Raw genomic sequence first — 17005 nt, 5'->3', positions numbered from 1 at the left:
ATGGACAAAGTTACTTTTACGGTTAACGGAGTCAACCATTCGGGTATGTAAAACAATAATTTAGTATTAAAATAATGAAACCCTATTTATTATTTAATATCTATACCTATCTTCTAATAAATAAAATTGAAGTGTCTGTCTGTAATTTCGAAATAACTACCTCACATTAAGCTCATAATCTTATTTTAACCGTACTATAACCGAATCACACATTTTTAAAATTTTTGTCTATCTGTTTGAACGGGCCAAGCTTTGGAACGGCTAAACCTATTTTGAAGGGGCTTTCACAAACAATTAAAGGATTGGGCGAGGAGTGTGTGTTTTCCTATATATGTACACCGAAATCTCCGAGATTTCTGTACCAATTCGCGTATTTTTTTTAATCGATAGAGAAACTTTGCAACATTATCCCATACAAAATTTGAATTCCAACTCCTCGATCCTGATGCATGCAGGGAACCTGACCACCAAAACTGATGGGTTTTAGAAACTGTTGGTTATAAATAGGTATCTACCAAGTAAAGAGTTCCCAAATCGTAGTGATACTACGGGATTTTTAAAGAATCATCCTCTTAAATATTTTTACGAAATTTGCTACCGTCCCGGTTGCATCCGGGAATGGTCTACTATTAGTACGGATAGGCTACTTTTGTCCTGAAAAATCAAAAGCTCTCGCGGGATTTTTAAAAATCTAAATTCACTCGGGCCAAGCTGCTGGCACCATCGAGTTTCTATATAAATAAATAAATCATTAATTATTATAATAAAATATTTTTACATAAAAAATAAAAAAGACAGGTTCTTAAGTAATAATTAAAAAATTAAAAACACGACTGGCCTGCCATTTATTGCTTTTTTTCTTAAAAAGTTATAGCCAGTGTCACTTGAGATGATAATATTATAAGGATTCTAAAAGGATTCTAACGGGACATTCAAAGCTTTTCAGGCATTCATAAGTTGTTACTATTATTTTTATGTAAAATTATCTAAATAATAGTTATGAACCAACTGGTGAAAAAGGGGCTGGCAAATTTTTGTGCAAAGGATCAGCCTGGCTGTTCAGCGCGTAAGAGCAGCCCATATTCTCGACACCATTTGACGCGGGTATATTTTTACAGTAGTTTATGTTATCGAATCTAATACATAGAATAAAACTGTAACTGGACGATTTCTGTACATTTAAAATATTTTGAAAATTTTAATCGGAGAAAACATTATTATCGATGTATGTCCCAAAACTATTTTTTTTTAATTTTCTTGTCTGTCTGTCTGTACGCGCATCACGCGAAAACCAAGCTAAACCGATTTAAATGTGTGCTACAGTGGTAGGCTGATACTTCGGTTTAACATATTATAGGGTAATATTTATTGATTTTTACATATAATTTAATATTATATAAATAATATAAATAATTAATATAATACAATTTAAATATTTTTTGACAAAGTATTTAATGTGACTAATTTTACCAAACCATGTATTATAGAAGTGTATTATATCATTACATATTGCATGCTTTTAGACAAAATTTGGTTGTACCCTTTTTGTTTTTTAACATGTCCACTGCTGTTTACCCATATTCGCAATAAAGAAATTTGAATTGAATTGAATTGACGAGTGTAAATTAAAAATTTATAACACCCCCTACAAGTGAAGGTTACAGTAACTAGAAAAGAGCTGATAACTTTCAAACGGCTGAACCGATTTTCTTGGATTATAGCTAAAAACACTATCGATCAAGCCACCTTTCAAACAAAAAAAAACTAAACTAAAATCGGTTCAGTAGTTTAGGAGCTACGATATATTTAGCTATAATCCAAGAAAATCGGTTCAGCCGTTTGAAAGTTATGAACTCTTTTCTAGTTACTGTAACCTTTACTTGTCGGGGGTGATATAAATTTTTAATTTATACTTGTTTAAGTGTATCCTGTATTCTTACTCTTTGTAATTTTGCTAACAATAAAGTTGTTTTTAATTTAATTTAACTTAATTTAATTTAATGGTTTTAGTTGGGTGCGAGGAAAGCTCCACCACGACGCTCTTGGATTATCTACGGTACTACCTCAATCTCCATGGCACGAAGTACATGTGCAAGGAAGGTGGCTGCGGCGCCTGCATGGTCAGCGTGGTCAAATGCCATGGCGAAGAACGCGTCAGCCTCAACTCCGTAAGTCCCACAAAAACCAACTTTTTTAAGGTTCCGTACCATAAAAGGAACAGTGGAACCCTTATAGAATCACTTTGTCTGTCTGTCCGTCTGTCGTGTCTGTCAAGAAAACCAATAGGCTACTTCCCGTTGACTTAGAATCATGAAATTTGGCAGGTAGGTAGGTCTTACAACTGCCACAAGTAAAGGAAAAAATCCGATAACCGTGAATTTGTGGTTACATCACAAAAAAAGTGTTGTATGTAAAAAGTAAAAAAATTATTCTTAATAGTTTTTGATTTATCGTGTAAAATGTCGGAAAAAATATTTTCATTCCACTGAACCGATTTTAATGAATTTGGTACAGAGTTAGCTTACAGCCCGGGGACAGACATAGACTACTTTTTATACCGGAAAATCAAAGAGTTCTCATGGGATTCCTAAAGATCCATCCGATTCGTATGAAATTTGGTACCGAGGTAGCTTGCGTCCCTGTAATTGACACAGGCAAATTTCTATCCAGGAAAATTAAACAGTTCCTACGGGATCCTTAAAAACCTAAATCCACGCGGACGAAGTCGCGGGCATCCTCTAGTAGTACCATAATAGTAGTTTATGAAACGATTGCCTAAGACCCGCCAGTAAGGCGGAGATGGATTGATGATGATAATATAGAAGTTATATCGGGCCCGTTTTGTTACCCGACAGCGGCTAATCCAAAAGGAAGGGTTATAATTATCTTTGTATCCAAATTCTGTGTGTTCCATCGTAGTGCCTAAACTACTGGGACGATTTTGATGAATGAGGTGTCAATTGATTCGTTGTAAAGGTTCGGGTGATATAGGCTATATTTTATTCGAAAAAAAAATTACCAAACGGATGTTACATCAAAAAAAGTGGAGGTCTCCAAGAACTCCAAAAGATGACCTGACCATATAAATGCTTCTTCTAGTGCCTGGTGTCAATAATGTCATGTCAGGGCTGGGATATCGAGACCATCGAGCAGGTTGGCAACCGCTTGGATGGATACCATCCGCTGCAGAAGACCCTCGCGGAGAATAATGGATCCCAGTGCGGATACTGCTCTCCAGGGATGATCATGAATATGTACAGGTAAGATAATGAAGATGAAAGCCTTCAACCAGTATGCCCTCCTCATCCTCTTATATAACGCTGTATTTACAAGTTCAAAGTTGCTCAGCGAGCTATTGAAAGGGATATGGAATTTCCCTGAAGAATAAGATCTGAACTAAGCAGATCCGCAGGAGAACTGAGGATACTGACACAGCCCAAATTATCTGCTGACTGTACTGTAGGTAAGCTGCCCACCTGTAAAGGGTAGTTTCAGGGCGTGGTTATTGAAAAGTAGCCTAATAGTGGTGAAAATGTACCTATGACCGAATGACCCTTGGTTTCATTTCGGTGGGATTTTCTAAATTGTTCAAGATTAGTGGAGGCAGATTGAACTAGAGCGAGGGAGGTCTCGGTTTGATTCTGATTCGACGTCTATTAAATACAAGAGGATGCCCGTGACTTCGTCCGCGTGGATTTAGGTTTTTAAAGATTGGTAACTGTTAGATTTTCCAGGGAAAAATGCTTATGTCAATTACAGGGACGCAAGCTATCTCGGTATCAAACATACAAATTGGTTAAGCGGATGGGTTTTTAGGAATCCTGTGGGAACTCTTTGATTTTCTGGAATAAAAAGTAAACTATATCCGTCCCCGGGATATAAGCTAACTCTGTACCAAACGTCAAAATCGGTTACACTGTTGGGCTGTGAAAAGGTAGCAGACAGACAGACAGACAGACACACTTTCGCATTTATTATATTATAAGTATGGGTAAGGTATTTGAACAAATAGGGGAGTCGTGAAATTTTATGATTTTGACTTGTTGATATTTTGATGTAACTGGGTTACATGAGTTGTGATCACGACGGAACTGCATTACTGCGAGAGATGAAGTTCGGGCTGTCATGGACGATACCGAACTACCCACTTTCTTATTTTTTAATGGTATTTTATCAGTAATCATCAATACTATTACCTGTCTTCGTTTTTGCTAGGTTATACCCTGCATGTATTTAATCCATTTGTTTTTGTAGCTTTTTGAAAGCGAAGCCTCGCACGATGATAGACATAGAGAGGGCACTCGGAAGCAACATTTGCAGATGTACCGGGTACAGACCAATCCTCAAGACTTTCAAGCAGTTCGCCAGTGATGCCCCAACCCCTTCGTCACTATCCATCGAAGACCTGAAAATCTGCGGAAGTTCTGCGGGCTGCTGCTCGTCTAAGAAGAAATCTGACGACTGTTGCTCCAAGGACAAATCTGGTGGCTGTTGCTCGGATCAGAAGTCTGACCAATCCGATTGGTGCATGGTTTCCAGAAACGAAGTGCACGATGAGATGTTGCATATCAGACTGAAGGACAACCGGGATTGGTACAGAGTTACCAAGTTCACTGATATCTTTGACGTTTGGCAACAGCATGGCTTGGAATCGTGTATGCTTGTGGCGGGAAATACCGTGAAAGGTAATTTTTTTCTACTGAGCCTGAAGCTTACTCGCTCTGACTTCACTTAAGTGGAATAATTAGAGTTTCGTACCTGAAAAGGAAAAAAGGAAACCTTATAGGATAACTTCGTTTTCTGTCTGTTTGTTGTGTAAAGACAAGGGAATTAGCACCTGAATCATGAAATGCGACAGACAAGTAGGTTTTATAGCAGGTTTTTAGGAAAAAATCCGAAAACTGTGAATTTTGGAGTAAAAAAATAATAATTTAAATGTGTTTATGGACATATTGGTAGATACTAAATCACATATAGGTAGATGACGCTGTCCGTTATTAACTTGCAGTGTTGCACATAAGTGTTAAATCTTGTTCAATGGTACGGAACCCTACGTGTGCGAGTCCGGCGCGCACTTGACCCCAACCTCCTGAATAGGAGGCGGACGTCTTAACCACTCAGCTAACACGGCTCTTATGATTTTATTTGTTTGATTCCAGGAGCGATTCCAATAAATGAGTATCCCCAACTATTGATAGATATAACTGGAATACCGGAAATGAAAGGCTGGTACATGGACCAGAACCTGTTTGTGGCCGGCGGCTGCACGCTGGGTGAGATGATGGATATATTCCAACTCGCGTTGGAGTATGACGGCTTCAGTTATCTCAAGGAAATTTGGTCTCATGTCGATTTAGTTGCCCACGTTGCCATCAGGAATGTAAGTAAAATGAGGGATCTAGCATAGCGTAGGAAGTTTTCAGGGTTCCGTACCCGAATGGTGCCAACGGGACCCTATTACTAAGGCTCCGCTGTCCGTCTGTCCGTCTGAATTCCCACTAGTTCAACGGTTGAACAAATCAGTTCAACTAGTGGGAACGAGCATGTCTGTCAGCGGGCTGTATCTGTGGTCCATAATAGGTAGAGGTGTTTCTATTGCTGTTATAACAACAAATACTAAAAAAATCAAAATTGCCGCCATAAAAATAAAAATAAAGTGTTGTTTGTACAATGGTACTTATCATTTCAATAAATATATTTTAGTTGGGAACCATCGCTGGCAACTTGATGATCAAGAAACAATCTCCAGGTTTCCAATCGGACATTTATCTTTTCCTAGAAACTGTTGGAGGAGAGATCACTATACGTAAGTACTTTTTATTTGTTTATTGAAAATACAAGGTGTAACCAGAACGCTAGCAAAAATGAAGACAGGTGATAGTACTGATAAGGTAATCCTGTATTTTGTAAAGTTCATCTTTTAAAATTTCAATATTGCAATTAAATCATTTGACTGACGCTAAGGTCAACAAACGTTACGTAGATAGGCCACTCAGAGTCAATGCGGTGCCTTAGGTGGAACATTGACCCCAGTTTTGCATGCTGTACATTGCGATTTGCGGGTTCGAAAAATACTAAATCACTAAAAGTGCACGATAATTGGCATCAGATTTTGCTTAGGTAGTATAATAATAACCCTAAGGTTTGCAAGCATTCTGGCCTACACCTTGTATTACAATGAAACTTAAAGCTAGCCTTATCTAATTACTGTGCAAATCATGCCCGCGTGGAATGGTGCCAAGAATACTGGCCGCATTTCCGCGCTGGTCAGCCAGACTGATCCGTTGCGCAAATAATGAGCCAGCCCTTCTGTCTCCAGATCACCAGATGAAGCTTTTAATCGCGGTGAAATGTCTCGTAAATTTTTTTTAGCACTAAGACTCCATGGCCCCAGGGTATCCACGGCAAACGGAACAAAAATGTAACCCTCGATAAGAGAGGCATACTTGCGTCGCTTACCGGTTTCACCCATTTCTGCTGCGGCTCCCGGTTTTGATGCTGTCTCCTCTATCACCTAATATTGCTGGTCTTGCTACTATCGTACCGCGAGGCATCGTCAAGGTCTGCATCCGTACTTAGTCGAAATCCCACGGACTCGTACGAAGCGATTTGCCTCCTCATTTCTAATTCGCCCTTCCGGCATCAGTTTTCTCCTCAAATTTCAAATGGAGGCATCTTCTAGGCAATGCTGTGTTCAAAAATATTTAGAAATAATAACTATGTTGTTACAGTGCAATCTGATGGGCTAAAGCGCGTCTTGTCCATGCAGGGATTCCTAAAAGAAGATATGTCTGGGAAGATTATTTTGAACATTGTTTTACCGCCCCTGGCTCCCGAGTGTAAAGTACGAACTTACAAGGTAAGTGCGAATCCATTTTATTTTTTTAATTTATACGTATGAAAAATTTGATTTATACATTGTCGTAGGGTTAGGATTAATAGAGCTGTTTTCAAGCAACATTGACACATACACACACACACACACACACACACACACAATTATCTTTATCGTTACCTTATTGTAATATCACTGAGTTCACCCGTTGCTTCTAGATAATGCCGCGCTCCCAGAGCGTCCACGCGTTAGTCAACGCGGGTTTCTACTACAAACTGGACGAGAGCAACATAGTAGAAGAATGCAGAATCGTGTACGGAGCCCTTTCGACAAACTTCAGTCGCGCAAACAAAGCCGAGCGGTACCTGGTCGGCAAAAACCCGTTCACCAACGAAACCCTGCAAGGCGCATTGGACGTACTGGTTAATGAACTGGTCATAACAGAACACTTGACTGAACCTTCTGTGTGCTACCGTCGACAACTGGCTTGTGGACTCTTCTATAAGGTAAATTCTATAAAATCAGTCATTTATTCAAATTTCTGATTGTCAAACGTGGTGATAATTAATTCCTGATCAACCCATTTCCGCCCCACTACTGAGTACGGGTCTCCTCTCAGAATGAGAAGGGTTTAGGCCATAGTCCGCCACGCTGGCCCAATGCGGATTGGCAGACTTCACACACCTTTGAGAACATGGAGAACTCTCAGGCAAGCATATTTCCTCACGATGTTTTCCTTCACCCTTAAAGCAAGTGATATTTAATTGCTTACTTGAAAAGTAAGTGGTGCGTGCCCGGGATCGAACCCCCGACCTCAGATTAGGAGGCGGACGTTCTAACCACTAGGTTATCACGAGCTTCAATTGATAATTAATTACATTATCAGGTGATAATTACATTAACTTAAAACTAAAGCTACGAGGGTTCCAAACGCTGGACGCGTCTGAGAAGAGCCCACAACAAACTCAGCTGGGTATACTTTTTTCTATCACCACTTTACAGAACAACTTATAGGTACTTATTAGAACTATCAAAGCTGTTTGGCAACTCATTTCCAAGCTTTCTTATTATTTAATAATCCTTTACATTGTAATAGGATTTTTCAATCAGTTTAAGCTTTATGAGAGCTTTGAACTTGTTGAGAGACATGAGAGATGGTAACTAGCCACGGCTGAAGCCTCCCACCAGACCAGACCAGAGATAAATTAGTATCTAATTATAATTATAATTATTAATTATATAATATAATTATTATATTAATTATAATTATAAATTCCCAAACTATCCCTGCCGGGAATCGAAGCCAGGCCCTTTCACTATAAGATCACAGCGCTCAACACATCTCCTCAATGTGACAACAAAAGCCTAGTTATTATAACTTATAGGTAGAGATATATATGTATATTTATTAGTCCCATTCACTTCTTTCAGAGTCTTCTCTCACTGTGTCCAGAAAATACTTTGGCTGACATATATCGTTCTGGAGCTCTCAAGCATAGAGAAACCAGGCCAGCATCCGAGGGCCACCAGACGACCAGCACCAACCAAGCCCTGTGGCCAATAACCAAACCTATTCCCAAAACCGATGGACTAGTGAGTATCATTTTCAAGATTGTATAGTCGCTAACCATGGACCTCATAGTCACTCAACGGACGTTGGAGAGAGTTATACTTGGAGTTTCTCTACGTGATCGAATCAGAAATGAGATCCGCACTACAACCGACATAACTCAACGGGCTGCGAAGCTGAAATGGTAATGGGCAGGGCAAGTTTGGTGGTGGTGGTGTGGTGCCGAGGTGCTAAAATGGTGACCTCACGGTGAAATGCAGCGTTGGAGTGTAGGCACTAGGTAGGCAAACAACATCAAACGAGTCACAGGGAGCCGCTGGATTCAGGCGGCGCAAGATCGTGGAAGTACCTACCAAGAAGTGAGAACCCATGTCAAAGAGCAGACGCCTATCAGTTGTTCATGGCGATAATGATAAATATTAAATTATATCAAAAGCATTACATAAAAAGATAAAAAAGCGTGAACTTGACTTGCAGCTCGCTCAAGCAATGCGTGGGACTGCGATCGCTTACTCCATATTATATGGCATAATTTGTGAATGTAATATTTGAAAAGGGCAACCGTCGAGTTGCTTGCTGGTTCTTCTAAAGCCTTTTTATTTTTAAAATAGATTATATTGTGTGGTTTTCACCTGCAGCTCGCTCCAGCAATGCGCGGGACTTCAATTAGGTACTTTTATAAATGGCATAATATTGTAGGTATATCAAATCTTTGAACATAAACTGCCGAGTTTCTTGCTGGCTCTTCTCTCGGCATTTCGAACCAGTGGTATATGCATTTGGCGATTCAAAAATAGTTACTTGTAAAAGTCTAATTGAATAAAAAATATTTTTCCTGCTGGCAAGTGACGTTGCAGCCTAAGACGCGCTTGTTTTCTTTGTTGGAAGACCCAACTCTACTTGTAATACATTCTTGACAGTTCAAGTTGCTTGCAAAAGGTTATATTAAGAAAAAATGTTTCCATTTCATTTAGATCCAATGTGCAGGAGAAGCTCAATACACGGACGATATCCCATTGTGTCCAAATGAGTTGCATCTCGCATTTGTCTTGGCTAAGGTTGTTGGAACTATAAAAAACATTGATACTACGAGAGCTCTGGTAAGCAATTAGTTTTTCTTATTTTACTGTACTCTATGGTTTTTATAAGCAACTAGAGAATGCCCGCGTTTAATTTTCCGGGATAAAAAGTAGCCTATGTTCGTCCCCGGGATATAAGCTAACTCTGTACCAAAATTCGTCAGAATCAATTAAACTGTTGGGCCGCGAAAAGGTAGCAGACAGACAGACACACTTTCGCATTTATAATATTAAGTATGGATAAGTTTAAATTGATGAAAATTAGCGAGTCACCTCTATGTGATTCATTTGGGGTTTGTTATTTAATTAATTCTTCCATTCAGACTTATAAAAGCGCTTACGAAAGTCAGATCGTTAAATTACAATACAGTGAATAAAATTATAAGTCTACAAAATTATGTCGTAGGATCTATATAATGCAAATTATTTATTGATTGAAATTGCATAAAAATTAATAATGTATACCTACCCAAGCATCTTGTCAAACAGAAATAGTGAATAGTGAATAGTGTTCTTTGTAATTATAATACGCGAAATTCAAATTTGTTTGAGGTGTAAAGGCTTCTAAAGCAATCTCTTGCAGACAATATTTGATAAAAGAATTAATTTATTCAACTTTTTTCAGGCCGTGCCGGGAGTGGTAGCATTCATTTCGGCAAAAGATATCCCGGGAGTAAACAGTTTTATACCAGCTCCCAATGGATATAATTTGGCTAACGAGGAATTGTTTTGTGACGGCGTAGTAAAATATTTCGATCAGCCTATTGGCGTGATTGTGGCCGAGAGTCAAGCCGCGGCTATATCCGGATCTGCTTACGTCGATGTTACGTACACAGACCCGAGGAAACCAGTCGTTGATATAAATGCTGCTAAAAAGGATCCAAAACGAGTCAGCGCCTTCCAATCCGTAAAAGCAACATCTAAAGGAACTGATGTTGCTAAAGTAATTAAAGGAAATAATACAATTTATGGGCAGTATCACAATCCCATGGAGACTTTAGTTTGCGTAGCTCGTCCCACTGAAGATGGATTACGGTTGCACGCTACGACGCAATGGATGGATCTAGTGCATCAAGCGGTTTCTAGGCTTCTCAAGATGGACCAAAGCAAGTAATTATATGTCAATCAAACAATTATTATGTTACTAGATAATGCTCCCCACTTCGTTCGCGTGGATTTAGGTTTTTAAAATCCTGTGGGAACTCTTTGCTTTTCTAGGATAAAAAGTTGCTTGCTAAAAATGTTAATTTCGGGGACGCAAGCTACCTCTGTACCAAATTTAATATAAATCGGTTTAACGGATGGGTCTTTGAGAATCCCGTGGGAACTCTTTGATTTTCAGGGATCAAAAGTAGCCCATGTCCGTCCCCGGGATTTAAGCTACCTATGTACCAAATTTCATCAAAATCGGTTAAACTGTTGGGTCGTGAAAAGCTAGCAGGCAGACAGACAGACAGACAGACACACTTTTGCATTTATAATGAACCATTTTTTAGAGTTCCGTACCTCAAAAGCAAAAACCCAACCCTTATAGGATCACTGCGTTGTCTCTCTGTTTGTCCGTATCTCCGTCAGTCTGTCTGTGGTGTCTTCCGAAAATAATGGTTGTCTTCCCAACAATTATTTTCACCGTGTATAAATATATACAATGTTAAAATACGCTCCTACTGTTAACTACGCTCCGCCTCAGGAAACTGGGAAAGTCATTTGTGGGAATGAGTGTATTTTATAAAAAAATCCCATAGTCAATTTCAGACTTGCCTTTACAAAAGTTTAAAAAATCTATTAAAAGTATGCTCCTGGATAAAGCATATTATACAATCGAAGATTATGTAAATGATAAAAAGCATGGATTTGACTCGCTCCAGCAATGCGCGGGGTTGCAATTTGCTTGAATAGTATGGCATAATGTTATTGTAAATTGAACAGTTGAAAAGAGCAACCGGCGAGTTTCTTGCTGGTTCTTCTCGGTAGGAACGACATTCCGAACCAGTGGTAAATTATTTTGACGATTCAAAAGCACTTGGAAAAGTTGAAAAAATCTATTCTATTCTATTATTGTATTAGTCGCTATTCTGGCGACAGTTCGCGGGTAGTTTTAGTGCTGTTTACCTTCATCTTGTTAGCATCGACGTTTGCTGCGCGCGAATCGGCGGAGCCTATGGTTTCAAGATAGGCAGAGCCAACATGGTGTCTTGTGCTACTGCTCTGGCGGCCCACGTGCTCAACCGCCCCTGCCGCATGGCCACTCCACTAACTGACAACATGAGGGCTTTGGGCAAGCGCATGCCCTGCTCCAGAGACTTTGAGGTATGATAACGTCACATTTCTGCCGTCCTTTTCAAAGCTTCGTTTTATTTTTAACCCCCGACCCAAAAAGAGGGGTGTTGTAAGTTTGACGTGTGTATCTGTGTATCTGAAAAAATGAAAATGAAAAAAATTAAAAATTATTTATTTACAAAATGTCTTGTACAATTTTTCTGTGTCTGGTGGTACCCACACTAGGTAATCCTGTATCCAGGGTACCTTATTCGCATTAACAATATGCAGTTTACAGTTATTATTTGGCACTCGGTTTATTAATTAAAGGTGTAACTATTCTAAGGTTAAAATAAAAAATAAAAATGGAGATCTAACCTATCAAGTAATTTTGTTGCATTGCATTATGTAATGAAAAGTAGTAACAAAGTGCCCTTATTTTAGATGCAGGAAAAGTTTCTCAGATTCATCGTAACCTAAGTCGGGCGAGCTTCACACTTGAATTTCTAATTTTGTTTTATTATGCTCGCTCGACTTCATACCTATGTACATAACACGTGTAGCTAAACAAAGATTATTTTTTACTTTTTAGTGTTTGAGGTTTTTGAAGTCGGTTTTTTTTGCTATTCATATTGCAGGTCGGCGTGAACTCAAACGGGGAGATTCAATACGTGAACTGCGATCTGTACGGCGACAACGGCTATGTTGTCAACGAGCCCCTGTTGGCGCTGGGCATGGACGTGTACTTCAACTGCTACAACAAGGCCTTGTGGAATTACAACTGCTACAACGTCCTCACTGACACTCCTTCGAATACTTGGTGCCGATCGCCCGGTAAGTAACGCCAGTGATCTGCATAATAGGCGAACTAGAAACCGTAATACACCTGCGACTCCTACGCTCCGCCTCAGGAAGCTCCAAAAGTCATATTTTGTGGGAATGGGTATAATCTTTTATAACAAAATTTCACAATCAATTTTGGACTTGCCCTTACACAAGTTCAAAAAATCCATTAACAAGTGTAAATTAAAAATTTATAACACCCCCGACAAGTGAAGGTTACAGTAACTAGAAAAGAGCTGATAACTTTCAAACAGCTGAACCGATTTTCTTGGATTATAGCTAAGAACACTCTCGATCAAGCCACCTTTCAAACAAAAAAAACTAAATTAAAATCGGTTCATTAGTTTAGGAGCTACGATGCTACAGACAGATACACAGATACACAGACACACAGATACACAGATACACACGTCAAACTTATAACACCCCTCTTTTTGGGTCGGGGGTTAAAAATACGCTCCTGAAAAAAGCATATTACGATTTAAGATTACGTAAGTGATAAAATAGCGTGGATTCGACCTGTACTTAGCTCGCTCCAGCAATGCCTGCTGACTTCAATAATTACTTTTGTACCTGCCATAATATTGTATATCAAATAAATGAAAAGAGCAACCGCCGAGTTTCTCACTGGATCTTATCGGTAGGAAAATCATCCCGAACCACTGGTAGATGCATATGACGATTCAAAAGTACTTGTAAAAGTTTAATAGAATAAAAATATTTTTATTTTTACTGTAAAACTGGCGCCAGATGCATCGGCAAACACTACAGATGGCTTGCCTGCCAATTGGAACGCTCCAAAGCGTTGGCAAGCATACGTGGACGGGTCTATGAAGCCACGCACACTCAGAAACAAGCAATTATATTGTTTGACTAGCTGATGCCCGCAGCTTCGCCCGCGGGGATTTAGGTTTTTGAAAATCCCGTGGGAAATTTGGATTTTTCAGGACAAAAGTAGCCTGTCCGTAACAGCCCGTCTCCGGGATGTAACGTATTTCTGTACCACATAAAACATTTGATGATCTTTTAAAAATCCCGAGGGATTACCAGGATTTAGGAATGCAAATCCTTACAGCATCAGGGTTGAGGAGTTGGGTCCTCGAGGTCAACGACAAAGTCTTTACTTGGTATCAACCTTCAATATCAATTGAAATCCTTGGTACCTTCAATATCAATTGATAACCGACGACAGTTTCTAAATTCCATCCACTTTGGTGGTCAGGTCCCTTGCAGCATCAGGATTGAGGAGTTGGAATCTAAATTTTTCATAAGTCAATGTCGCAAAGTTTCTCTATCGGATTAAAAAAAAATACGCAAATCGGTGCAGAAATCCCGCAGATTTCGGTATACATAGGTAAAAAACACAACAGCTTTTGTGAAAATTGGTCAAAAAACTAGCCTATGTCACACCCTGATCAATCCTTTACTTGTCTGTGAAAGTCCCGTCAAAATCAGTTCAGCCATTCCGAAGATTAGCCCGTTCAAACAGACAGACGGACAGACAGACAGACAAAAATTTTAAAAATGTGTGATTCATGTTATGGTATCGTTCAAATAACCATATGAGCTTAATATGAGGTATTTATTTCGAAATAACAGACAAACACTTCAATTTTATTTATTAGTAAGTATAGATGTAGAATATAAGTTAGTAGCAATAATTTTTATTCGTATAATAATCAGGTACTCTAGAGAACATAGCAATGTCAGAGATAGTAATGGAAAGAATAGCATGTGAGCTGAACCTAGACCCGCTTGATGTGCGCATGTCAAACTTGGACGAGAGTTTACGTGATGATATGGTCGAATTGGTAAACACCATAAAAGCTAATGGGCGATACGATGAAAGGAAATTGGAGGTCGAGAAGTTCAATAAGAATAATAGATGGACTAAACGGGGACTAAGATTCAGTTTCATAAAATGGGAACCAGTTGGATTCATAAACCTCGACGTGAACTTAGCGGTGTACGCCGACGACGGCAGCGTCATCATCACGCACGGAGGGATCGAGATGGGACAAGGTGTCAACGCGAAGGCAATACAGATCGCTTCGTACATACTAAAAGTACCCATGGACAAAATTAAGATAAAACCAAACGATACTACCATCGTGCCGAATGGAGGCGCATCCGGAGGTAGTATAACTTCCCAAAATGTTGGAATTGGAGTTCGCAGATGTTGCGAGGAACTTATGAGAAGACTAGCACCTATTAAGCTACAAATGGGTAACCCTACTTGGAAGGAGTTGATAAAGAAGGCGTATGCTGACCAGATAGACCTGCAAGTGCACGCGTACACTACTTCAGCTGATATTGTAAATTACCATATTTGCGGTGTTGTCTTGTCTGAAGTCGAAATGGATGTACTAACGGGAGAGTTCCAAATGATACGAGTTGACCTGATAGAAGATTGCGGCCAAAGTGTTAGCCCTGAACTAGATGTTGGACAAGTAAGTGTTATTCCACGGTCATTCAGTGGTAGCCTAGTGGTTAAAATGATTCTTAAGAGGATCGAACTAATTTTTATACAAAAAGCGATAACTTATATACTGTAGATATAATAAAGAACAAGTTTTAATTTTAAAGAAATATTGCTTACTAGCTGATACCCGCGACTTCGTTCGCGTGGATGTAGGTTTTTTTAAATTCCCGTGGGAACTCTTTGATTTCCGGGATAAAAAGTAGCCTATGTACTTATCCAGGGTATAATCTATCTCCATTCTAAATTTCAGCCCAATCCGTCCAGTAGTTTTTGCGTGAAGGAGTAACAAACATACACACACACACATATACAAACTTTCTCCTTTATAATATTAGTGTGATGTTAATAGTGGTGTCTAAATATCCATATTTTTGGCTTAAAACTTTCTTGAGCATTTTTACTTTTTTAAATTTAACTAAATAACTGAAATACTAAAAAAAAACGTAAGAGTTAGATTAAGGTAGGGGACGATGGGGGAATTGCGGACGCTGAAGGGAAATTACGTATAAAACCCATACTATTAGAAATAATCAATCAGTCTTTATTAATTATAAAACTTTAGTTATTCAAGTACAAAATTAACATTAACTATTCTAGGAGATCAATCAACGACTACAAATTTTTATTGAAAAACAAAACCTTGTCTGTCCGTAATTACCCGTAGCCGTTGGGGCAAATACGGACGTGTATTCCTTGAATTTTTTATTCTTGAATTCTTGAATTTTATTAAAAGTTGACTTTGTGCCTCTTTTTGGAATAGCCCCTTTTCACTTTGTTAAGAAGTGTAGACTTCGGAATTCTGTATTCTCTTCCGCCTGACGAAAAGTTATATTTTCATCCTTTATTTCTGGTACGGCTTTTTGCAAAGTTGCGATGGTGTATGTCGGATCGAGCCGAGGATCGTTTAAGAATAGATGAAGGCGGGCGAAGATCCTTAGGGTCTGCTTCGATCACTAGGCGATCTTCAGGCGTGTTAAGAACAATACTTCCGTTTACTGCATGTCACAACTACCAGCGTAACTAGGTAAACCTAACCTAACCTACCTAGACCGGCTCCTCCACCCCTTACACCGGTCCCAAACCAACCATCTAACCTAACCGCCACAATAACAACTCGTTTAACCAACAGTACCACTTTAGGTAACCACTACTCTAAAACCTACAGTACGACAGACTATTCCTACTGAGAAGTGTCCTCGGCAACAACCGGACGAATAATGCCTCGCTACGCACAGCGTGTCTGATTTTATAGTCCAACGACGACAGTGGGGAGATGACGTAATGCTCAGTGAGCAAAGTATTGACAGCTAAAAGTCGGTACCGCCGACACGGCCATTCTGACCTGCGTACGTCCTCGTACGCTAAATGTCACAAAGCATGTGAGGACAAAACCATAACCACAAAATCACTATACCGCTCGTCTATCCTGACTAGCAGTTAACTGTCAATGAACATCTTTCTCATTCTAAACCTGGACATCAATGTCCCCTCAACCACTCAACACTAGTGGACCGGACATCAGCGTCCCCTCAGTCAGTAAACCTCTGTAAACCAGAAACATTACAATAATTAACGTACAATGCTATTGGTTATGATTCTGACCATCACGGCTTTTTCTAGGGCTCTTTGGCTTGACTAATTCATCACATCTCAACACTTGACGTGGAAGTTGACACAACCAACCTAGGCTAAGAAATCACTTTCAACTGATCATCTGTCTAAAAATAGGCTAACACTGCGAGAAGAACCAAAACCTAATTACAAGAACCTATCTACTGACATGTCGCGACGCGAAATTTAGTTGAAACGATTCTAAACTACAGTTCATATGATTAGAGCGCAATTGCTATTGCAACTCTTAATCAATCATGATCTAAACATTATTCAAAACTAATTTACCACTGGTTCGGAATGCCACAACCTAGCGAGAAGAACCA

The 17005-nt window shown here is 39.3% G+C and overlaps 1 protein-coding gene across 1 annotated transcript in view; it reads left to right on the top strand.

The window, feature by feature from the left end:
• Positions 1–17005, top strand: part of LOC123873117 (xanthine dehydrogenase/oxidase-like) — a 28175-nt gene continuing 11170 nt past the window's right edge. The window contains exons 1-14 of the mRNA XM_045917826.1: positions 1–43; positions 2011–2168; positions 3100–3260; positions 4255–4685; positions 5160–5380; positions 5704–5806; positions 6732–6859; positions 7054–7341; positions 8267–8428; positions 9380–9505; positions 10110–10594; positions 11611–11794; positions 12382–12577; positions 14270–15036. Of these exons, the coding sequence (XP_045773782.1) occupies positions 1–43; positions 2011–2168; positions 3100–3260; positions 4255–4685; positions 5160–5380; positions 5704–5806; positions 6732–6859; positions 7054–7341; positions 8267–8428; positions 9380–9505; positions 10110–10594; positions 11611–11794; positions 12382–12577; positions 14270–15036 (3453 nt within the window). The remainder of the gene's footprint in view (positions 44–2010; positions 2169–3099; positions 3261–4254; positions 4686–5159; positions 5381–5703; positions 5807–6731; positions 6860–7053; positions 7342–8266; positions 8429–9379; positions 9506–10109; positions 10595–11610; positions 11795–12381; positions 12578–14269; positions 15037–17005) is intronic.

This window comes from Maniola jurtina, chromosome 16 (genome assembly GCF_905333055.1).
Source record: "Maniola jurtina chromosome 16, ilManJurt1.1, whole genome shotgun sequence".
NCBI classification, from domain to species: domain Eukaryota; kingdom Metazoa; phylum Arthropoda; class Insecta; order Lepidoptera; family Nymphalidae; genus Maniola; species Maniola jurtina.
Note: the sequence above shows the minus strand (reverse complement) of the source record. Positions and strands in the feature narration are given on the sequence as shown.